The sequence below is a fragment of the Anastrepha ludens genome, chromosome 4 (genome assembly GCF_028408465.1).
Source record: "Anastrepha ludens isolate Willacy chromosome 4, idAnaLude1.1, whole genome shotgun sequence".
Classification (NCBI taxonomy): domain Eukaryota; kingdom Metazoa; phylum Arthropoda; class Insecta; order Diptera; family Tephritidae; genus Anastrepha; species Anastrepha ludens.
Window position 1 is genome coordinate 42,659,343 of NC_071500.1, and position 25,935 is coordinate 42,685,277.

At 37.9% G+C, this 25,935-nt stretch overlaps 1 protein-coding gene across 1 annotated transcript; it reads right to left on the minus strand.

Annotated features, from left to right (window-relative positions):
- Positions 1 to 1,858: 1,858 nt before the first annotated feature.
- On the minus strand, positions 1,859 to 2,947 carry LOC128861807 (probable serine/threonine-protein kinase tsuA). Its single transcript, XM_054100182.1, has 2 exons — positions 2,543 to 2,947; positions 1,859 to 2,464 (listed from the first exon to the last, which is right to left on the minus strand). The coding sequence occupies exons 1-2, from the start codon at positions 2,945 to 2,947 to the stop codon at positions 1,859 to 1,861; spliced, it is 1,011 nt and encodes a 336-aa protein (XP_053956157.1).
- Between the last annotated feature and the right edge of the window lie 22,988 nt (positions 2,948 to 25,935).

Sequence of the window (25,935 nt, forward strand, 5' to 3'; positions counted from 1 at the left end):
CGTCGGTTGATTCGACCTCCATTATGTTTATCTCGTCCTCTCTGATCCTACTCAGGAAATCAGCGATATTGTTATTTTTCCCTTTTATGTATTCTATGTGGAAGTTGTACTCCCCCAGATTAATGAGCCATCTCTGTAATCTTGGGCTTATGTCTTTTCCCGTATATTTAGCCATCAGCCACTTTAACGGTTGGTGATCGCTTTCGAGGTCGAATTCTCTTCCATAAACATATGGTCGGAAGTACTTTACAGCCCAAACTATGGCTAGGAGTTCCTTCTCTATTACATTCGTGCTGATTTAACGTTCGGGATGCATATGCGATTGGGTGGCCTTCTTGAGAAAGCACTGCCCCTATCGCGAAATTACTGGCGTCCGTTGTGACAGTGAATTTCTTGGAGAAATTTGGGTATCTAAGGACTGGACTATTTGTAACTAGTGTTTTCAACTTCTCGAATGCTGCTATGTAACTTGGGTCATTGATGTTGATCGTCTCGTTTTTCTTGAGATATCTTGACATAGGGAACGCTATTTTTGCATAATCCCTAACGAATTTTCTGTAAAACCCTGTCATTCCCAAAAATGATTTGATCTGCTTTGTAGTTCTGGGTAGTTTTAAGTTTTGAATGATATTTACTTTGTCTGGGTTTGGTTTGATACCGTGAGTGGTCAAGATGTGACCTAGAAATTGTGTTTCTTTCTTAAGAAAGTCGCACTTGTCTACTTGAATTTTCAGATTCGCTTCCTTTAGCGTTTTGAATATTTTTCTGAGAGTCGTCATATGTTCCTGAAGGGATGTGCTAAAAATTAGTATGTCGTCCATGTAGACGACACAATTGTTGCCGATAAAATCCTTCAAGACTTCATTCATGAGTCTCTGGAATGTCGATGGGGCATTCTTGAGTCCGAACGGCATTCTGACAAACTCATAGTGACCTGACGGTGTTGAAAATGCCGTCTTTGGTCTGTCTTCTTCCCTAACCAGAATTTGATGAAAGCCTTTCGCCAGATCGAGGGTTGTAAAATATTGGGATCTACCTAACTTATCTAGCAGAGAGTTCAAATTGGGAATCGGGAATCTGTCATCGACCGTGAATTCATTCAGTTTACGGTAATCGATGACTATTCTGAACTTTTTTGACCCTGAATTATCGAGTTTTTTCTCGACAATCCATAAGGGACTGTTATAGGGTGAATTGCTTTCTTTTATTATATTCTGCTCAAGCATTTCTTTTATCTGTCTATTTATTTCTTTTTCATGGATTTGGGGATACCTATATATTTTAGAATATAAGGGCCTGTCCACTGTAGTAATGATTTCGTGGGAAATCCGGTTTGTTGTTGACAAAACATCTCCCTCTCGAAAAAATAAATCATCGGACTCTGAAAGTAGAGTTTCGATGGCTCGACATTCCTCGTCGTTCAGATGTGCGAGGTTGAAACGAGCTCGTATGTGATCTTCATTTACTGGTTGTAAAGCACAAGCGTTGTGCATTGATTCTGGGTATTCATAATCTAAAAAATAAAATTTCTTGTCGAGTAACCTTACGTATCGCTCAGTACTATTGACTTGAGCATTGAAAGCTTTTAAAAAATTTTGGCCTATTATTGCCGAGAAATTTTTGTTTGGAAAATCCATGAGTTTCCACTGTAGTGTTCCTAGGTAAGGTATCTCTTTTGGAAATGGTGTGGTTATGGCGTATTTTACGATGTTAACACCGTTAAGGGTTTTATAAGAGCATGGTTTGGTGAGTTCAGTTTTAGGATACTGGTGCTCGACAATTCTTGATTTTAGGATGCTTGTCGTTGCACCGGTGTCGACTAAGCATTTAATTTTCTCTTTTCCTATTGTCCACATTATTATGGGTAAGGTTGCTCTAGGCAAGGTATCAAAAAATTTATCTCTTCCTCTTCTTCTGCCCGATTTTCTTCCAAAGTTCCGATCTCCATAGCCATGGAATCGTTCCTTTGGGTGTCAACGCTCATATGAGACATTCTTGTCTGTCTTGAACCGTTGTTCCTATTGTTATAATTGTTATTATGGTTGGGTTTAGAATTTTGATTTTGACCGGGTTGTGGCCTGTTATACGATTGTTGAATTGCCTGATCGCTCTGAGGTGGGCCGGCGTTATGATTGGGATTCGACCGTCCATTCAGACTTTGTCTGGCATTGTTATTGTTATTATTATTATGGGACTGGTTATTTTGGCTTGGCTTGTTGTTAGTGGTGACAGTGTTATTGTTAGTGTTATTTTGTTTATTGAATGTGTTGTTAGATATTTTCCTGTACCTTTGTGATATAGCTCTGGGGTCATCCAGTGCTTTGATGTTTGAATACTTTGTTTCTAAGGTATGCATAGATATACCCTGATCGACATGAATTCTGAATGGAGTGTCTATTTTATTTATTAACATATTTAATAAATCTCGATCTACTTTGTCGTTCTCGTATATTGCTGGTTTAAGCTCATCAAACATATATATTTTATTTATTTCACATTTTGCCTTTTCAAATTCATTAAATAACTCTCTTAAATTACTTACTTTAATGAATCTGCATCTGTCGAACACATCTTCGTAAGTCGTCTTGGGCCGCATTTGTTGCATCAGCTTGGCTTTCATCTGTTCCCAGCTCGGCTCCATCCCCAATTGTCTGACAAAGTTCGCTGCTGCTCCTGAGACTTTTTCATTGGCAACAATGTTTCTGCCGAATTGAATCAATAGCTCGTTTCCCTGGCATAGCGCCATAAGAAATTCGACAGATTTTATGAAAGCCAACACGTCATGTTGGTCGTCCAACTGTCTTAGTTGACGGAACTGCTGAATTACGTCTTTGTTGGACATCCATTGGGTTGATTGTTGCTGTTGTTGTTGTTGTTGCCTGAGTAGGTTTAGGGCTGCTTCCTGTTGGAGTACGACCTCCCTCAAGTTTTGAAGCTCCTCTTCCATCGTTGTATCTTCGATTTTACGGTTTTCGTCGAATTTGTGAGCACTGTTTTTTCTTGGGTACATAAGATAAGATTGTAACGCACTGATTTGTTGTTTGTGTTTTTAATTGTTTGTATTTGTCTTTTGTTTACTCGCACTAAGTAATATTTTAACGTTTTTATGTTAATTAACTTCGGTTAATTCGGAACGTTTTTGTTCGAGTCCGACTGCGCCAATTATGTATTAAAAGGTTATATCTCTTGAGAGACAAATAACCACAGAGAACTGTAAGTGAGCGAATTATGTTATGGCGAAAATAAAAATTCTTGAGAGCTTTTGGTTTTCGACTCAACAGTGACGGCGACGCTTACGTTGCTCAAGCTTTTGCAACCTGATCCCTTTTTAAATACTTCTGCAAGATTATGCTGATATCGTCATTATCAGCATTCCCATGCACAAGTATATTTGGTTGTGTAACTTACGCGCTAATTATGTATATATAATACCTAAATATAATACAAAAAAAACACATGAAGAAGTTTGTGCTGTAATTAAAAAAAATTAAGCGGGCTAAAGGACATTTTGAAATGGTAACTATGGAGCAGAGTGCGTATCATTGCTCGTAGCAGATTGCATCATACTTATAAAGTTTTTGCTACGCTGGGCCAGTAGAAAACAGCTGCTTTTTAAAATGGTTCATCAGCCAGTTGATGAGCAGTGCGAAGGTACATTACTGCCCGTGTTAGAAATGATATTCAACAAAATCAGCAATGTTGATGCGTAAGAAGTTTTAAAAAGTTTTTATGAGCATGCAATATGCTCGTTTTATGTGCTTAAATTTATATTTTAGATCATCGATAAAGCTAGAGCTCTGAGCACAAACTTTTCAGCCACCAAATGCTAAGCAAAATGTCAAATTGCCTGCTGCACCAAAAGTTCTCATTGAACAACAATACAAGTATATTTGCATACACGGCTTGCAACGTCAGAGTAGCTTGAAAATCTGGTTAGCTACTCTGAGTTGCTGGAATTAAATTGCTTGCCTGTTTTTCCATTTCATTGTTGACGTAGCAATTGCACAATAGATGCTTGTGCTGTATATATTATATTATGATAAATTTTAACTACAGAAATTTATCTATTTCCTCTAAATTATAATCGAGCCACTTTTAGATCAAAGTAGAACAACCGATGCCTTACGTTTGACACTCTTATTCTATTAAACTTAGTTAATATTTACCTAATGATTTCTCGATGGACACGTACAACACTAGGTGGTTCAATAAGTTTTGCGGTCCGATAAGAGAAATATAATTTTATGTATTGAAATACATTTTGTTATTCAGTATAGTCTCCCTGAACATCGAAACACTTCTTCCAACGAGATTGTAATTTATGAATTTCATCCGTGAAGTCAGAATCTGGAAGGGCTGCAAATACGGTTTTAACAGCTATTACGAACTCATCATTTGAAGAAAAATGGTTACCACGCATGCATTTTTTACGTCTGAAAACAGATAGAAGGCGCTTGTGGCCAAATCTGGTGACTAAAATGTGACTTATCATCGGTGCATTGATAAATATTTATTTTTTTCTTTTGCAATCTGCGGGTTTTTCACGATTTTTTTCTTTCAGGTGATCTAAAAGGTTACAATAATATTTGGGATTTATTGTTTTACCAGACAGACAAAATCCCAAAAAACTGATGATACTATTCTTAAGCCTTCAGTTTTGATTCAGAATTATGGTCATATGCTTAAGTCTTATCCATAGTGATGCATCGATGCACAAAATTTACTTTATCTCTTCGAAAGTGCTCTAAATATAGGGGAGAAAGTTGCATTCCCATGTGTTTTTGTTCCATTGCTAGCACACAGCTTTCTGTGTAATATTATATTTGTTATATGCCCAATATTTTTTATAGTAAATTTAGACTGTGGCGTTCATGCAGCAACTATGTTTTCACTAACACGATCACACCCCATATCAGCAATACAGTAATGATTTTATATTAAAGAGTGGATGCTCTCAAATGCGTGGTGAAAGTAGCAACAGAAGCAAGACATAGTGTGCCGGGGGAAAATATTGCGCTTTGGTAACTCTGGATGTTGAAAATGCTTTTACCACAGCATATGCAAGTAGGGGCGCATAGATATTAAGGAGTACAATGTAACAGCAGGAGTTCCCAAGGATTAGATATAGGCCCACTACTAAAGAACCTAATGTACGACTGTGTTCTAAGACTAATGATTGATAGTCGCTGAAACCTTACAATGCACGCTATGAAGAAGGCATCGAGTGTGGAGTCCCCTTTTCCGCGAATAATGCAAACAAACGGTGACCATAGTCATAGCAAACAAACTAGATAGTGTAGTAGGGTTATAAGCTCAATCCTTTTGTGTGCAGAACCCATCTCGGCTGATGCATTGAACATAAATAGTTACTCACTAAAACTAATCGGTTAAGCGCTTTAGAGACTATCTCCGGCTTCAACACAATTTCTGATGACGCTTTCTTCGTCATTGCAAGACTAAACTTGATTGATGTTTTGGCAAAAGAAGTGGAGCCATTATATAATATATAATATAAAGGTATCCCCAAGCAAGGCATACAGAAATTGCAGCAGAAGAAAGGCGTCATTCGGTCTTTCACCGGCAAGACCGGTCGACCAGATCACCTAAGTGTAGACGGCCACATGAGTTAGTACCCATAGGAGAGCAAATTACTACCTCAATTCCTTTCAAATCATAAACGGAGAAAATATTGTAGACTTTATGCTGAAGTCAGCTGATAATTGGAAATGTATCTGCGCGCATGTAACACAAATTCATAATCATCTAAGACGCGCAGTGCTTCGTAGCCGTGAACAATAATTAGGGGCCTTTGACCGACCCAGCTCCGTGTGGTAATACTTTTTTGCAGTTCCACAGTGAGAGTGGTTGACTATAGTGCGTTGCTGTGAGGCTACAAGTCGTGCACACTGGTATGCCGGTCTTTTATGCCTATGCCGACGTTCTTTTGCTTTAATAACGCAAGATCCATTTTATTTATTGCCATTTTGCATTTCGTAAGGGATTCTTCTTCGGCAGCTCTCATTTTTTGTGTGAACTTCTGTATTGGAGAATTGTGGTAGTACGATAGTAGTTCGGTTTGTATAGGAGTGGCGTATTACGTAGGCTGTTTCGATGTATCAATTAAAGCTACCGTTGTTATTTTGTTAGGCTTCCTTTCGAGAGCCACTGTAATCTTCTTTGCACTTTTTGAAGATTGAGGCGCGCTCAGGTCTGGAGATCGTAGTACTCTGCTGCTCCTATTGAACACGTTTCTCTCATCGACGGTTTCTTTAATTGTTTTTTATTGCTGTTGTTATTGTTGTTTAGTTTTCTTTGGATCTCCGCTTCAAGCCACTATCTCTACACGATGCACAGTTGTCTTCAAAGTAACTCCCGTGATTATCTATACAAGTGCTGGGAGCCCATGCGAGGGTTGACACGAGTCCTTATGGACACGAGCCAAGAGTGGTCTCAACTGAGCCTGTACAACCAACTCAATGGTGACGTAGCAACGTATTTGAAGACCTGCCAGAGTTTTAACGAGAAGGAGGCGCTGTAACATTAACTTATCAGCTATTTCAGGGAGGTGTCAGCCTCCTGTATAGAGGTGATAGAATACTACTTCCACCAGCCCTTAGACTGCTTAATCCGAATAATTTTTCCTTTACATCATAATCAGCATCTTGTTGGTCTCGATCCTGATGAGTTTTTCAGCCCTGCCGCTGGAAGTATTCAGAGTATAAGTGGCCTTTTCAGCCGATACCCTTCCTCTCCTGCCGGATTTTAGTCACCGTTTACGACACGCCTGCCTTACCGCGGTTGTATTCTATTCGCCTACTCCACCCAATTGACGCTTCTGATCATGATGAAAATGTTGAACGAAACAAGTTCACAAGTAGAATAAAAGTGAATTTGACTAGCGTTTCACAATCAATGCGATTGCTTTCAGGGGATAATATACACATACTTACGTATGAGTTAATTGCATACAAGTTGGAGCGTTGAGTATACTTGGCTCTACAAAATGAAAGAAAATGCAAATATATTTTTCCCCAAAATTGGTTTGAAGCTTGGTAAAGTCAAAAATTTTGAAAGCATCCCTTTGCCCAATAGCTTCTTGGGAACTATACAAGCAGTATTTGGTTTTAATTGGCTTTCCAATTTGGAGTTAGCATTTGGTTCAAGTATTTTTATGAAATCTTCATAGCCGGCGCTGCACATAAAAAGAAATGTTATCTACCATAAATGAAAGTAGAGGTGCGTATTCCATTGCTTACCTGCATTTACTTACACACCACCACAACACAGAGAAATGTACATCACTAGCCGAGAAGTTTGATATCAAAGCTGACTTCTTGAAATTCAAAGCAATTTGCTTGGTTAAAAATCAAGCCCACAAATGAATAAACCAATTTGAAAGTACTGGACCACGCTGGGAGTCCCGTAAATTGCTGCTGATGATGGTTGGCATGTGTAATTTGTATCTGCAGGATAAGAATAAAACATAAAATGTGCTTTTATACCTATGACCATGAAAATTTAATTTTGCCTGTTCTCGATTTGCAATTACGAATCTTTGCTATTGCAGTTACGGTTGTTGCTTGCTTATCGTCAGCAAATAGAAAATCTGGGAAAAGTTTTCCTAATATTTACTTAAAACATTTTAAACGCGATGCTTGAAATACTTTATTTGCATTTCCAATTTTCTTTGCACAAGTAATTCGCCTTGAAAACAAACAGCAGATTATCCCGTGATGGAATTCCAAAAGCAAAATCAAAGTACTCGACATGTACATAGATTTTTACTCATATCGGATGCCATCACCTGAAATAAATTCACCTTGGGTAAATTGGTATTTCCTTCATTGACACTGGGGCCGTGAACATATAAACCCGACATGTATTTATGCCTATGTATGCGTGTGCCGCATCGTCAGCACGCCCATTAGCTGCAGTACTAACTTTTAATTATGCATTCAAAATGGGTTAACATTATTTTAAAAGGCACTATGACCGCAAGATGGAAAACAACAAAGTACAACAACAGCAATAAGCTACAACTGAATTCATTTGGGCCTTACTATAAATACACGTGCGTGTGTAACTTAAATAACACGCACCCACAAATGTGAAAATATGTTACACATTTGTATGTTTGTATGTATATACGAGTATGTAACTACAAGTGTATATACATGCCAATATATATATGTATATATATAAACCTAGAGGTGCTGGAGATGTAAAGTGCAGACAAAACGTGTTGTCATAATGTTCAACACGATTCCCAGCTGTTTGAGGAGTGAGTCCTTTACGAGTGAAATACAATTGCGAAGTGAAAACATTTATTGCGATTACAACTGCCATCACATAAGCACACATTCACATTCTCGTACATACTCGAACACAAAGAGGGAATTTTCAGCTTTTACTCAACTGTGACAACAGCCTCGATGTGCTGTTGGCATGTTCGCGATCCGCCTTTATACGCCTTTGCATGCATTGCGGTATGTGTGGTAAGTACGAATACTCACCAAGTTATTGGAAACCTACGTCATAGTGTGAGTATGTATGGTATGTATATTCATTCATTAGAGGCTGAGTAGAATAGTTTTGTGCTATTTTAATTTACTGCCACAAAAATACTGCGCTTTTGCTAGAAGAATTAAATTTCACCGAAAATCGAATTTCACGCTTTTAATTTCTGTATGTATTCGCATTATTACCTTTTTTAATTTTTGTATATTACGTTAGGCAGCGAAGGCGTGTGCAAGGGAATTCAAAGAATATACATCGGCGTTTTTTATCAAGCTCTACCAAACATGACTTATTATATAACCACTCCTCAGATCAATGATGAGGTACTAGTTTAACAAGCAGGTTGAACCGGGCTCGACCTTCCACTTAGTTAAGAAAGGAAACTCCAAAATTGCAGCAATAATTTCTAATAATTTCTTTATTGTTATTTGTTTCATTGTAATTTTTTCCATTATCAGACCGGAGAAGTATCAGTAATTTTTATACCTGCTTATACATAGTTCGAATAAGTCAGAGAGAGTTATCAGTACAACTGAGTTTACTCTATCGAGAAAGATATACATATTTTTTAAGACAGGCCAGTTTCCTTAAAGCAGGACAGTTGTTTGCTGTGACAAAATGATCTCATGCAATATAATGAAATAAGACCTCCTGCATATAACACTCGTGCTTAAGCACGTCAGCTATTGTAACAAAAGTCATCAAAAAAGGACTCATCTGCACAACTGATCACTAATTCTGAACTAATTATTGAAAAAGGGGTAAAGCGGCGCGCAATCATCACATCCTAGAACCCTTTTCGTGTAGATCTCTACAAACGATTATTTGAAAAGAAAAGCGAAGCAGTCTGAAGCGAATAGATTCACCTGCAGCAATTTTATTTACTTACACATTCTCCATCAATTCACCAAAAATATCATAAACAACACTTGAATATTTTGACTGCACTTTGAAGAAAAAGCAAAGTTTGGCTGGTACAACGGTTGTGCTGAAATGTTGAAAATAACTTCCTTGAACCACTTTCGGGCATTTGCATGAAAATTATATACGAGGAGGGTTCAATAAGTATATATATAGGAAAAGGATTTTCAGTTCAATACACTTAAAAAAATTAAAGGGCCAACTTGCCCTGCAAATCAAACTCTGAAGGATTACAGTTACAATTACACAGTTTATTAACTATACAGATAATCAAACGTTACAACTAAAGTTAGTGCCCACTACGCAACTGCCATTTGATGTGCGCTGCGGGCCTTTATAGGTGTTGGTCGTTCTGCTGTCTTCAGGTGCGCCGTGTCTTGGTACGCTGGCTCCGCCCCTAGCTTCCCACGGTTGGCATGCACTGGTGGCATGTGCAAGTATTTCACAATCGTGTGAAACATAATTTGCTGACGCTATCTGGCTCTGTTCTTATTGCGTAAGCATTAGTACGTGGTACTTGATATGCAGTTGGCCTTGACTTAGGGTGTTGGGTTGTACTATGGAATAACAGCGATTATGCTGATGCAGCGGCACGTGGATCGGTAGGGTGTGGGAATGCAATATGTTGGGTGCCGCAGCGTGTTAACTTATATGTATATAATTGGCGCTTACGCCCATTTTGGGTGTTTGGCCGAGCTCCTCCTCTTATTTGTGGCGTGCGCCTTGATGTTGTTCCACAAATGGAGGGACCTACAGTTTCAAGCTCCGAATGGCAAATATTTTTCCAATAAGTATCCGTGTTAAAAATGAAGACACAATTTTTGCAACATAGTCCCCTGTTAGAAAAATGCACTTCCCGCAACGCTTTTATACCCGACAAAAAATAGAATTTGTTAAACTCTCTAAAATACGCCACTACCTCGAAAATGACTTCCTCGTTTGAATTACATTTTTTGCCCGCGAGGCATTTCTTCATGTTAGGGAATTAGAAAAGACACAGGGAGCCATATCGCGTTCTTTCGAGCAGATTCACCGAGAGATATCCATTGTTTTGATTGTTGCTTAGTTTCTGGTGTGTAATGACGAATCCAGGTTTCATCAACGGTGACAACTCGATGCAAAAATTACTGCGGACCTCGCAATCGTGGCACCCATGAGGCCAACTTATCCTGCAAAATATTAATTGCTGTTCCGGTCAACACACCCATGGCATCTCTTACTTCGCGCACTTTCGTTCGTTGATCAGCAAGAATCATATCGTGGACTTTTCGAATGATTTTATCTGTAACTACGTCTGCCGGGCGTCCTGGTCGCTCCTCAACAAAAACGGACGTTCCCCCACGCTTAAATTCGTTGAACCAATATCCAACTCTTATCGTAGATGGCGTGGCATCCCCATAGTAAGCACGCAACTTTGCTTTTATTTCGTCGCATTTTTTCCCATCTAGAAACAAAAAGTTAATTACCGAACGATACTGACAAACTACCCTATCAATCAGTCTGAAATTTGTTTTGACGTCGTTTGATAGATGGCAGCACACGATACTAACACTAAGTTCCCTCAGGAACACTCTCTGTGATACTTATGGAACCATCCTCGTATATTTCATACTGCAACAGCCTCGATAAGTAGTGTTTCCACAATTAATGAAATCACTTGGCCACAACCGAGCTCAAATTTAATCAAACTGCGTGTTTTCTTGTTTCTGCTAGAGATTCGTTCGGTATTTAATACGTTTTTTTTTCACAAATTGGAACATCACATCAAAAATTTATTGGTAAATTGGATTTATTAGTATTAGCAACACCCATCGGTTCTAAATCACATCTTACTTAAAAAATTATATGTAGTTGAAAATACAACATTATTATTTGTCCAATTAATTTAAGCAAAATATGTACTTATGGAATATCCCATGAGTTTCAAGACATGTTTGCGTGCCCATTTGTGTATGTTACGTGTGTAAAGTTTACTACAAACGAACTAATGTAGCCTTTGGCTTAATGGCTAAACTAATGTCAACTATGTATATGTTATACATATGTATATGTGTATACTGTATACATACATACATACACGTTCTCAATAAACTTTGTGGTGAATGCTCGAATATGATATTCAACACCAACTATGATTACCGTACAGGGAGCAAACTCAGAGTTAACCTTAATTTTTCAAGGTTAATCGTATATTGTAAATACGTACATTCGAAATGGGTTGGGAAAAATAATTGCGGACCATAGTAACAAGAAAGAATGCTATGCATTTTAGCGTTTTGAGAATTTTGCGGTTCTAATTAAGTTTTTATTTTTAAGCTAAAGCGAGTCACACGTTGGCTTTTTTACTGTTCTATTCAACATGTCAGTTTCTTCTAAAGCGTTAATAAAAACGGCAAAATATTACTGAAAAATATCTGCCTTCACTCTTCAAAAATAAAAATGGTTAAGCAATGAAAATTAAGCTTAGTGGACAATTAGAAAGTGATTGGCTTCATTTTCAATAATAATCGTGGAAATAGACAGTTCTCCGCTTCGATAACTAGGTAATTTTCTAGCAAAGTGCATACCTTCGTTGTGAACTCGAAATCTAGTCCGTTCTGAAAGCAAGATTCTAGTTAGTGAACTGTGTGATTGTTAAGTATTTTTTTTTTCGAGAATGGGCTGGACTTCGTATTCAGAAGCAAGGTAAAACATATAATATTAGTTAACAAAAGCTCCATTTCCCTTAAGGGGAAAGATACCTGTAAACGGCCATAATTTCCCTGATTTTCATTAAAATTATTTAAAATGAAGAAGTCAATATATTTTTTTCAAAATTGGAATACAGTTTACTTATACATTAGAATAATACAATTTTTTTTTTTTTATTTTAATCATTTAAAATGGCGGATGTGCACTCAATTCTTTCAGGAAAGTCGCAGCGAGACTTCTCAATCGGCGGGCATTGTAATATCGGTGTCAGTGACCTGAATACAAAAAACAAATATTTTATTTTTTTCATAATTTCATAATTTTATTAATGTCATAATTTCGGTATGAATTAAAAAAAAAAATGGAAAAAATAAAAAATTCGCGTAATAAAATGCTTAAAAAAAACAAAAATTGGGGGCGAATTTTTCTACTATTTTTGCTTCGAAAAAATTATTTTTTTTTGAAAAATTTTCGAAAACCTGTAAATTCACATAGAAAGTTATATCATAAAAAAGATGTGTGCATTTGTGTGCAATTTCAGGGAGATCGCGTCTAAAGTTTGAATGTAGGAAAATTCTTCTCAGTTGACGATAAATAATATGCGAAATACTTACATTTACGTTCTAAAGTTTTTTTGGCACTTTCTTAAAGGATTATATTAACATTTTATGAAAAAAAAAAAAAAAAAAATCGAAATCTGTTCCCTTAAGGTTGGCGTAGTTCTCCAATCGAAGGCTAAATGTTTTCCACGTTCATTATCGTAGGCGAGGCTTCAAAAGGTGATTCGTTTTCCCATCATTTTCGAATTTTCAACCAAGCCAAACGTTTATTGGGTTCACTTATCAATTCAACGTGCATATATGTGTGTGAAAGCCGCGTAATTGTGTTTATATTGTATAATTGGAAGCTTAGACCAACCACCACTAATATAATGCAAATTGAAGGGGGGTATTTGATTTAAACTGATTAATGCCACAAGGTGTGTCCAAAGTGATACGGCGACTTGGCTGCGAAGGCAAGCAAATAAGCAAATAAACAAATAAACTTTGGTTGGTCAAGCGAAAAGTCGGTCTAATAAAGAAATTTAATTAGCCACCCACGAATGGGCGGCTGCACAAAAAACTAATTAAAATCAAGCAAGCAAAAGTAAAGCAACTTAATGAAAAGGCCTAAAGAGACAAACTTTTTTTCCATTTTCAAAATCAACCACCACAAAAAAACGTAAACAAAACAAAAGAGCTTCACTTAGCAAAAGCAACAACAGTTGCAAGAACGAAACACAAAAATAATTTGCTTAATAAGACTTTTGCACAATTGCTCACGCGACGGCTAAATGGCAGCCAGATACGGATGTCGCTTCGATTTACTGCTAAAATAATAATAAAAAAAAAATAAAACAGCACTCCTGCTAATTTTCTTTACGTGCTGAAGCGTTAAGCGGCTGCCACTTTCACAGTCACTTGGCAACTCACACATTCATATGCACATAACATACAATACAAACAGCAGACAAAAGGTTTTGTTGGAAAACAGCTGTTTGGGTGTCCTTGGGCTCATCTCTCTGCCTCTCACTTTCTCAGTCTCCTTCTCCTTTTTGCTACTGTGTTACCTTCTACAACAATACTATTACCAAGTTGCTTTTAACAATCAAATCGTTAGCAAGCAAGTAATGCGAAAAAGTAGCAACATTGAAACAAAGCACATAAATAAGCGGCAACAACAAATACCGCGCAAAAGCATGCGAAGTGATGTTGTTGCTGAGTTTAGTTAAGTTTTTGTTTTGCAGTTTCTCCTTACTGTCAGTTGTCAGCAGTGCGCTCAAGGACAAGTGAATGCACGTATGTATGTATGTATGTATGCAGGCATATGCCATAGAAAAGTTTACACATGCATACTTATATTCATATATTTCACGTGATAAGTAGCAAGTACGTCATATGATTGCAATCATTTTATTGCAGGACTTCTGTTTTTTCCCCCTAGTGTTTCTTTATAACCTTCACTAAAATTAATGATACCCATAAACCCGCCTTTCAAGATTTTTCTTAGAAAATAGCTCCTAGTTAGTCTTGTTTTTTACAAACACTTACATTTGACTAAAACTTTAACACTCCATAGTACTAAGGCTCCCACGCCATAAAAAAGGAGCGACTCTAACGCAAGGAGAGGATAATAAGGTAAAGAAGTGATAAAACTGCGCAGCCTACAAGTAAGTCTTATTATTTTCTTCCAAAAATCTGCTTCTTCTTTACGGGAGCCGGATTATCAAATAACGGATTTTTTTAATTTAATTTTCATAATGCAATCATTTTTAAGTATATATGTAGAAAATCCAGTTTGAATCCGTTGCTCGTCAGAACGTCCCTCCGCTGATGCGCCTGGTACCGCGAAAGTGAATAATGATTCAAAAATAACACAAATGATTTACTACAGGTCAGAAAAGCTGGGGGAGCTTTATATAATATAATTTTTTATATATTTTAAAAAATTATGAAAAGACGACGAAAGTTAAAGACCCACGAAAGGGTGGTCAGATTGGCAATACTTTTTACAATAGGGTTTTTTTTTTGATAGATCACGCGTGCCTACTGCCAAATTAAACACATAACTTTTTTCAGTATTCACTGACTTTTTATCATACAAAATATTACGCTTCAAAAATGTTTACAAATCGCAAAATTGAATTAGGCTAATTTATGGTGTTTAGGTCCAATTTTGGCTTAGTGGCTACATCAATAAGCAAAATTGCCGTATTTGGGCTGAAGTGCAACCCGAAGCCATTCACGAAGAGCCATTACGTTCATCGAAAACAACTGGCGATGACGTTTGGTGCGACCTATGGACTGGAGTAATCATCAAAGACGAGGCTGGCGCCAATGTAACTGTAAATGGCGAATGCTATCGCGCCATGATAAACGACTGTTTGATGGCGGCAATTGAAGCTCTTGATCTTCACAACATTTGGTTAAAAATATACTTTGAACATAAGCAAACTATTAAGGAAGTAATTTCCAGTTACAAAAAAATCAAATCAACAAAAACAAATTTCAAATCAAAAACAAACAACATTTGATTACAACGAAATGGCGTCACTGGCCCGTGAAGCAATGCACAATTTACAATATTTTATTTCAATTTAATAGTCTATATCTCTAAATTGATCCCCATTTAGTTAATTTTAAATTTTGAAATATTCTTCATTACTTAGTAATAAAATAAATATAATAAATGTAGGTATGTAATTGGAGCATACACCATTTGCGGGTGTTTGTATAAGCTCCACCTTCAATTTGTGAGAAGCGTCTTGATTTTGTTTCAAAAATGGAGGGACCTACAGTTTTGAACCGGCTCCAAACGGGAGATGGTTTTTTTACGAGAAGATTTTTTGTGGCAGAAATACACTTTAAAGGTAGGAAATCTTCTTAAGAGCTCAAGCGGTCCCGGTGGTATAGAATTTAAAAAAATCGCCTTTTTTTAATATTTCGAAAGTATAGGCTTTTAAGAATATACTGCCAAATTTTTGGAAGGATATTCTCAAGGAAGGAAATTCGATTCTACAGGCTTTTTAGCAGGTAGAGTCAGATTCGTCAGGCGGCGGCGTCAATGGAAAATTTCCAGTCTCAAAATTTTAAACACTTATCTGAAAACTAGTATTTTCGGTCTGGTGTTGTCAAAAACAAAAAAAAAACTATTTAACCGAATCGTTTGAAATTTCAATATGTATTGCCCGTACTAAAATCATATTATTACTTGAATTATTTCGTATTTTTTTTATTAAAGAACGAAAAAAAAACGATTTCTAGAGTGTCCAATTCAAAACCACGCCATTTGTCTTTTTTTTGACTGATTAATAAGTTTTTTGGTTTTTGTGTTTCAGATAAATATAGGTAAGAGTTAAAATGGACAACACCAGGTTAAAATTTTCGGGAGGGTCAACTTCAGCGCCATTTTTAAAATTATTAAAGTTAAAAAAAATTTTTTTTTCATTTTTATACAATATGTAAATACGTTAAATAAAAAGCTTAAAAAGTTTTAATTTTGTTTTTTTATTGTAAAAAAAAAATCCTGAATATACTCCGAATTTTGAGCTCTAGACAGCCGGGACCTTTAAAACTTATGTTTACTATTTGGTATTTGATGCCCGAGGTTTCAAACCAGTGCACGTCCGAATATTAGTCACATACCAAAACATACACTGAGCTGTAATTTCGCAATTAGTTAGGTATTATTTTAGTAACTTGTCCGAGTTTTTGTTCTAAACAAACTGCATTTTATTGGATTATTTGAAAAACAACTACTTTTTTGTGTTTTTTCCTTTGAGAATAATCCGTTTTATGCGAATTGGGAATATTTAGTGTACTTTTTCATTTTTTAAAGTATTAGCAGACAATCACAATATTTTAATTTTTCTATTTTAAATAACTTATTGCAAGGGAATCGGGCGTTTCGTAAAAAATTGTATGGAGGACCTCCTAAAGGTCGACTGCAGTTAGTTTCAAGAAATAAAATAGTTGATTTAAAACGGAAAAACTTTAAAAAAGAAATGTATGTATCTGTAAAACTATTAACTCTGCTCGACTAAGCAGTCGTGGTTCTGTTTTCCTAACCTCATTTAGAAGTACAATATTTTGGATTAGAAGATCAGCCTTCTTCTCAGATTCTCTATGCAGTTCATCACAAATAGGATCTGAAGCCTACTCCTCTAAGTACATACTATTAGCTACTCTAGGAAGCAGTTTTTGTTGTACGTGAGATTCATCAAACCAAAACTTTTCGCTTTAATAAATCAAAATAACTCTCCAAGTACAATTCTGAAAGATCTCTCATTATGAAGATGGACTACCAACGAGTATCACGATGAGATAATAGTTATTTGCGCCTTTGCGATAGATTTATTATAGGATACAAGAAAAAATGCATTTAGATGGTGCGCTAGAAACGAGTGAATTTTTTTATTAAAAATAATAATTCAGACTTTGTCGACAAAAAATATTTTTTTTATTAAGTCTTCTGGCGCATTTTTCTGATCTGGACTTAACTCGCTTAGGAGGAAGATTTCTCTGCATCGCAACTAGCCAAAACATGTGCTGTTTTACTATCTTTGTTATTGTTAATCGGAAGTCTCGAAAAAGACAGGCAAAGTGTTACACCTTATCAGATAAATTAGCGCCTGCTATTTTAAACTTTCGAAATAGAAATGCGGCAGGGGACAAATGGTATTTCAAAGGACGTTGCATTGTAAGGTTTACCAATTGTTTATATGTGTTTGTGAAATGTAAACATGCAATGAACTCACTAAAAGCACACTACTTTAGTGATGGAGAATTTCCATGGAGGGTATGTCATTCTATACACACCTATTTCAATGTATATGCAGATAATCAACAATTTACGCCGGTCTGCACATGTTCATATTCATTTCTCTTCATTCATTTCAAAGCATTCTTGAGCGAAACACCTTGGCCACCTCAATACAACAAAAATACAATAAGCGAAAGAATGCTTTCATCAGAGAGGATTTCTGAGAGTAATATCTGCGTGACGCCACACCGGCGCAGTTTCGAGAAGTATGCGAATGCGAACAAAAAAAACCCTCAAACGGCACACGAATAAATTGCAGAAGCTTGACACCACACACATACACACACAGTAAATCTGCCAAATTTACTGCTAACGGAGTTTCTGAACAATTTAAGAATTGTGAAACAGACTTATTAAGATCTGGGGCACTGTTCCACCTCCATGAAGAGCAGTTGCAGCTATTGAAACAATGGCATCTGAGCTGCTATTTGCTGGCACTTTTTCTTATTGCTGGAAAATAGAAGGAATACATTAATAAAGTATTCGCTAAAAAATAAAATAAAATTTTAGCTTTAACTTGCTTTTTTCTCCATCATCGGTATTTCCAAGAAATAATAGTAATAAAAAGCAAAAAAAAAGAACAATAAGTAGATTTGCGAAAATGAATTGCGAATGCGCCGTGGAAACTGGTAATTTGCGAATCACTTAGAGACCGAATTACGTGCCGTGGTAACATATTATTAGGCAAATATATATTATATATAAGTATGCATGTATGCATAAGTTTTTTTACATCAGAAATGTTTGATTATCAAGTTTGACCATTAGAAGCTAAATTGTGAGATTAACTTCGACTGCTACGTCATCGGGGATTCGGCAGCAGAATTCTCTCCGCTTCTTTCAAATGTACTCGTATTCACACGTTTGTCAAATCACTTCTTCTCAATTATAGTGCACGTGCACTATGTTTTTCAGTGTAAATTTCCAAAATTGTTTGAAATTGTTATTGCTAAAATTTGAAAAACTTAACTTATCAAAATTAATTCTATGAGTCTAGGAAAAACTATTTACTATTTGAAATGTGGTATATTAAATAAATATTTTTTTATTTAATTTTCAGCTTCTACTTTTTAGTACTAAAAAAACATTTGCAAATATTTACATATTAATCTCATTTCAAAAAAATTATACATGTTTTTTTATTAACGATGCGTACTATAAGAGGCATTGGATGATATGTGAAGATACTGAAATAAAACAAAGACAATTCAAATAGATTGGACAATATTCATTATTTTTTCTGTACAACCATTCAAGACATTTATTTTTTTTAAGATTTATTTTTTAAATGTTGGCCGCAACTGTACTGTAATTCGGCTATCTTCTTCTTCTTAATTGGCGCGATAACCGCTTACGCGATTTTGGCCGAGCTTAACAAAGCGCGCCAGTCGTTTCTTTCTCGTGCTAACCGGCGCCAGTTGGACACACCAAGTGAAGCCAAGTCCTTCTCCACCTGATCTTTCCAGCGCAGAGGAGGCCTTCCTCTTCCTCTGCTACCACCAGCTGGTACCGCATCGAATACTTTCAAAGCCGGAGCGTTTGTATCCATTCGGACGACATGACCCAGCCAACGAAGCCGCTGGATCTTTATTCGCTGCGCTATGTCTATGTCGCCGTAAAGCTCATACAGCTCATCGTTCCATCGCCTGCGATATTCGCCGTTGCCAACGTGCAAAGGTCCAAAAATCTTACGCAGAATCTTTCTCTCGAACACTCCAAGCGTCGCTTCATCGGATGTTGTCATCGTCCACGCTTCTGCGCCATACGTTAGGACGGGCATGATGAGAGTCTTGTAGAGTGTTAGTTTTGTTCGTCGAAAGAGGACTTTACTGCTCAGTTGCCTACTTAGTCCAAAGTAGCACTTGTTGGCAAGAGAGATTCTACGTTGGATTTCAAGGCTGACATTGTTATCGGTGTTAATGCTGGTTCCTAAATAAACGAAGTCTTTTACAACCTCGAAATTATAACTGTCTACAGTGACGTGAGTGCCGATACGCGAGTGCGCCGACTGCTTGTTTGAAGACAGGAGGTACTTCGTTTTGTCCTCGTTCACCACCAAACCCATTCGCTTTGCCTCTTTATCCAGTTTGGAGAAGGCAGAACTAACAGCGCGGTTGTTAAGGCCGATGATATCAATATCATCGGCATACGCCAACAATTGTACGCTCTTATAAAATATTGTGCCTGAGCGATTAAGTTCTGCGGCTCGTACGATGCTCTCCAACATCAGGTTAAAGAAGTCACACGACAGCGAGTCACCCTGTCTGAAACCTCGTTTGGTATCAAACGGCTCGGAGAGGTCCTTCCCAATTCTGACGGCGCTGCTGGTGTTGAGCAACGTCATCTTACATAGCCGTATTAGTTTTGCGGGGATACCAAATTCAGACATAGCGGCATACAGGTAACTCCTTTCCGTACTGTCGAATGCAGCTTTGAAGTCGACGAAAAGATGGTGTGTGTCGATTCTCCTTTCATGAGTCTTTTCCAAGATTTGGCGTATTGTGAATATTTGGTCGATGGTAGACTTTCCAGGTCTGAAGCCACACTGATAAGGTCCAATCAGTTGGTTGACGGTGGGCTTCAGCCTTTCACACAATACGCTCGCTAGAACCTTATAGGCGATATTTAGAAGACTAATCCCGCGGTAATTGGCACAAATTGCAGGATCGCCCTTCTTATGGATTGGGCAGATCACACTTAAATTCCAATCGGCAGGCATGCTTTCATCCGACCATATTTTGCATAGGAGCTGATGCATGCACCTTACCAGCTCCTCGCCGCCATGTTTGAATAGCTCAGCCGGCAGTCCGTCGGCGCCCGCGGCTTTGTTGTTCTTTAGCCGTGATATTGCTATTCTCACCTCGTCATGGTCGGGTAACGGAACGATAATTCCGTCGTCAACGATTGGGGTATCGGGATCTTCACTTTCTCTATGACATGCGCAGCTGTCACTGTTTAACAGGTTCGAGAAGTGTTCCCTCCATAATTTAAGATTGCTCTGTACGTCAGTCACCAGATCACCGTCTTTGTTCTTACAGGAAAACGCCCCGGTCTTAAAACCTTCTGTAAGCCGCCGAACTTTCTGGTAGAATTTTCGGGCGTTGTTCCTGTTGGCCAGCATCTCAAGCTCCTCGCACTCACGTATTTCGGCCTCACGTTTCTTCTGTCGGATAATACGTCTCTCTTCCTTTTTCAGCTCTCTGTAGCGATCCCACATGGCTCGCGTTGCGCCCGATCGCAGCGTGGCTCTATAGGCGGCATCTTTTCTTTCGGCGGCAGCATGACATTCCTCGTCGTACCAATTGTTTTTTCGGGCTCGCCGGAATCCGATTTCTTCTTCGGCGGCGGTACGTAGGGAACGAGAAATGTTGCTCCATTGCTCGCGCATGCCGGTGTGTTGGGCAGTGCTCTCCGAGAGCAGGAGTGAGAGTCGAGTGGCGAATCTTCTGGCTGTCTGTTGTGATTGCAGCTTTTCGATGTCGAACATTCTTTGCGTAGGTAGATGTACGTTTTTTGCTGCACAGAGGCGTGTGCGCAATTTGGCTGCAACAAGGTAATGATCCGAGTCGATGTTGGCTCCTCGGATCGTACGTACATCTAATACACTAGAAGCGTGTCTTCCATCTATCACAACATGATCGATCTGGTTTCGCGTTTTTCGATCAGGGGACAGCCAGGTAGCTTGGTGTATCTTTTTATGCTGGAATCTGGTGCTGCAGACTACCATGTTTCGGGCCCCGGCGAAGTCGATCAGCCTCTGTCCGTTGCCGGATGTTTCGTTGTGCAGGCTGAATTTTCCGACTGTGGGACCAAAAATTCCCTCCTTGCCCACCCTGGCGTTGAAGTCGCCAAGCACGATTTTTATGTCGTGGCGGGGGCAGCGCTCATAGGAACGTTCCAAGCGCTCATAGAAAGAATCCTTGGTCGCATCGTCCTTCTCTTCCATCGGGGCGTGGGCGCAAATTAGCGAGATGTTAAAAAATCGCGCTTTGATGCGGATTATTGCGAGACGCTCGTCCACCGGAGTGAACGACAGTACTTGGCGACGAAGTCTCTCTCCCACAACAAATCCGACACCGAATTTGCGCTCCTTTACATGGCAGCTGTAGTAGACGTCGCAAGGTCCTAGGTTTTTCTTACCTTGCCCCGTCCATCGCATCTCTTGGATGGCAGTGATGTCAGCCTTTACTCTCACGAGGACATCAACCAGCCGGGCAGAGGCACCTTCCCCATTAAGGGACCGGACATTCCAGGTGCATGCCCTCAAATCATATTCCTTATTTCGTTTGCAGGGGTCGTCATCAGTAAAGGCAGTTCTCATCCGAGGCTTTGCAGTTCTTTTCATTGGGGGGGCTTTTTAAGTGGCGGGTCCCAAACCCAGCGCACAACCAGCTATGCTGGGATGCTTCGCCTTCTCACGTTAGCTCACTCCCGAACGGGTGTTCGGAAGCTAACCAGAGGATACTAATCCCGGACGTTGTGAGCTGCTTGAACCATATGTAGAAGAATCGTCCTGGCCACTCCCAAGTGAATGGCGATCAGTAACTTTCCCCACTTGCGTGGACTTCTACACATGGAACCATCCTCCATTCGGCTATCCGTAAACAGTAATTTTGAATGACTCGCTGTAGGATTTCAGTCAATATTTCGGGATAAACTTTAGCAATGTTGGCTTCCAATGAATGAATCGAGGCTGGTTTGACGTAGTCGGCCAAAAATGGGTCTCAACGCTGAACCCCTTAAGTTGGCCTAAGTGCACGCTGAACACATTTCACAGAACTTCGATTTTCCTAATAAAATTGAACGATGTGTAAACGTTGTTGGAGAGTAAGTCTTTTCATAATGAAATGATAATGAATGCAGAATAAAAATATGCAAAAACATCTTTATTTCTTTGAGACAGTACCTTCAATCTGATCGCCCTTTATATGTATATAAAAGGGTTGGTTAAAGTGGTTATTCATCCAGAATCCTACTAGCGCTTCCGTACCATTTTGTTGATATCAAAGGCTATTAATGAGCAATTTCCATTTGATAATTTAACTTATTTTATAAATCATTTTACCATATATTCTCTTTTCCTCTGCGCAGCATCTGCTACCGTTGTGCATTTTAATAATTTTCGTGAGGAATTCCGCCAAAGTAAGTTATTGTTGGCATGATTTTTTAGTCGCTGTTTCTGAATTATGGTAAATTACTTCGTTATATAAATGGCAGTAGATATGCCAAAACCAAGATGAATGACTTATATGTTATAGTACGGCGCGTTTACTGTGTTCCGCATGACGTTCGTTTTGAAGCCGTTGGATTGAGGTGAAGTACTTTTGGCTAGCGCATCCCCAGAATTTCAAACCGTAAGTCCAGGTCAGTCTTAGTATTTGTTTGTAAATAAATAATTTGTTGGGGATTGAGAAGATTGAGTGTCTACAGGGTTGCCAATATTCGACGGACCTATCTGACAACCCTGTATCTTTTGACATAGACGTCAGATACCTTAAAGACATACCGCGTTAGAAGCATCAGTCCAAGCAGATTTTTACCATGGAACAGTACACGCCACGCGAGCGCTCCCAAATTGTTGGAATTTACATTCAACAAAATAAGTCAATTGTGAAAACTCAACTCAATTATTAGTCATGCTCTTCTCGCCTTTTCTTGACATGAGCTTTCCAGCGCAGTATGGTATCTTATGCCAGGCTATTTGGCCTCGTTGAAATTACCAAAAAGATTTAAAAAATATTTTATGCCAACCTATTTCCTCACACCTATGCAAATTTCATTGCATATCAATTGATTTAAATATAACTCTAATAAGAGTGAAACTGAAATCATCTATATGTACATGAAACTCAAAATTTAATTTCTCTTGTTAATTAGTAAGTTGCTTAAAAGTCGATTGCAAAATTTCTACTGAAATCTTGTCGAGAAGTCGGAACAGAGGGCTAAAAAATACGTGTTGCTTATGGACTCAATACAGCATTGAATGCGATAGCGAAACGGTAGGGCAGGAGAGGCACGCAATCATTGGAAACTATGATGAAATCATGAAAATCATCGAGTCGTAAATTTACGTGTGTATTTGTTGTGTTTCCCGGAAACTGAAATTTAACCAAAAATTAATTAATCTCAGCTATGCTAATTTCGTCAAAATAAAGACCAAATTTGTTCATTACTTTCTTTTCAATCAAAACTTTGAAGACTTAAGACATAATATTTTTTTCTTATTATTTTATATCTAATTTACTTCTTAAATAGCACTGACTGCCATCAAATTTTCTGAATATTTTGCAAAGTAAAAGCTCTATTTCAATTAGTTCAGTACAATTTTTTTCGAATTTCATTAAAGTCTTAGCGGTACTTAGCTTCATTTGTGGAATAAAGCATTTTTGTGTTGGAACTAATATAATATATTATACGCTCATCAAGAAAATAGAATTCCGTATTTAAACAGGCGAAAAATTAAGCTCATAACTCCCCAGTTGTGGAAAATTAAATGCAATGGCAAGAAAATCTTAGCGTCAAAATCACTTTATATTCATTTTAACCCTATAGCTGCAGATAAGTGGCTCTTAAACTTTTTTTAGAACAAAATTATTGTATAGAAAAATTAAGGTCCTTTTTAGTTCTGCAAATTTATTTAAGTAAAGTAGTAAAGAAACGACTGGCGCGCTTTGTTAAACTCGCCAAAATCGCGTAAGCCAATTAAAAAGAAGAAGAAGTAAAGTAAAGTAATCAAATACACATCTTTTTAATTCATGAATGAATACCAGCCATACTTACCAAAGTTGTTTACTTACCTGAAAATTTTCCTTTTTCAATAAAAAAATTGATATGACGATGGATGAAAAACGAGGTGTCAAAATGATTTCTCTACAATAACAATACATTTCCTAAAATAATTTTGATTTATAAAGAAATAACTTCCTCTTCGCCGTTTTATTAAAATGTTGCCTACTTTTTGCTTGTTTATCTTAGAAATCATGGCGTTTTCTTTTTAGTTTTTCGGCAAAAGTTTCAAAAAGTCAACCACCAACATTAAGTGGATGTTCCTTTACTAAATAGTATGAAAGAATTAAGACAGTCTATGATTTTCCAATTCTATCGAGTCTATAATTTTCTAATTACTTCCAAAACATTCCAATTCTTTGCTCTTGGTAATTTCTATAACTATAATTTTTATGCTTACTTGAAGGCATAGATGTATCAAGTGATGATTTGACGTGAATAGGCACATGCATGAAGTTGTCCCTATCCACAGACTGCACTGTTTGCGCCTATATGGAGTAAAACCGACGAAAGCAGAAAGTGCGCTCGATAACCGAGTGGCAATGAAGTTGATATGAGTTAGCCAAAGGCCGGTGGACATAAAAATTCATACCAAATTTCGAAGCATTGAAGAGCAGGAAGCATGGCGATATCGACTACTACCTTACTCAGATTCTCACCGGACGTGGCTGCTTCCAGCTGGATGACTGCACTTTTTGTCCCAGTTGCCTGACTACAGTTAAGAGTGCAGAATACGTGGCTTTTCACTATAGACTTCTCGGTGAATAACGAGAAGTGTTGGAGAATTCATTCGAACATTAGCCGTCTCACAAAAGATTTGTACTAGATATGTGCTTGACCAACGCTATCAGAAATGGGACGTCGTAAAAACGTTCGAGGCTACAGTTGTGGTGAAGTTCGGTTGTGGTGACAGGAAGAGGAAAGCCAAAAAACGACAGCAACAGTTGGCACTTCAATAGCAATAATAGCAGGAGTAGAAGCAAACATAAAATATATTCGAGTTAAGTATTTCTTAAACTCGTTTCGTTTGACATCATTATCTTAATAATAAATTTAATTTTGTATTTAATTTCTATTTTCCCATTAAAACAAGTCGGCAATTCCAGCCAAAATATATTTTTTATTGAAGTTCTTCTGGATATATTTTGCTTGGATGTTATTACTCTATTCAGCTATGTCATAATTCGATATTAAAAAAAAAATTTCTAAGCACCTTTGCTGGCAGCTTAGCAGTGGAGATGAAAGGCAAACCGATGACAGCTAGAGACGCTGGGGTCAAACACTGGCTGCATTGTTAGGTTAAACAGCAGACAAGATAATAATTTGTAAGTATCGAACTAATGCACATTTTCCGATGTTTGATTTCCTCCACAACCGCTTATGGAAGCAGAAGGAGGAGTGAATACTACTGATGAGGTAAAGTCTTCACACGCCCAGAGGAGTGGAATCTGGACGCAAAAACATGTTGTTCCAATACACATAAACGCGGTTCCAGGATGCATATCAGCCAAGAAGGAGAATTGTTATAGTGTTAGTGGGAGCATGTCCCACATATCACTGGCGGGACGGCAGGTGCTGTTCTCGTTTTATGCGAACCAAAGAGCGCAGTTAACCGTCACAGGGTTTTTGTCTTTATTTTTATTTTGAATTTCGCTACCA

What these genes read in the sequence shown, in the direction of transcription:
- LOC128861807 (XM_054100182.1), bottom strand. Translation starts at nt 2,947, where the DNA reads ATGGAAGAGGAGCTTCAAAACTTGAGGGAGGTCGTACTCCAACAGGAA. An exon ending in ACAGATGCAGATTCATTAAA is followed by an intron (nt 2,465 to 2,542) that starts GTAAGTAATTTA and finishes ATGTTTGATGAG; the next exon opens with CTTAAACCAGCAATATACGA.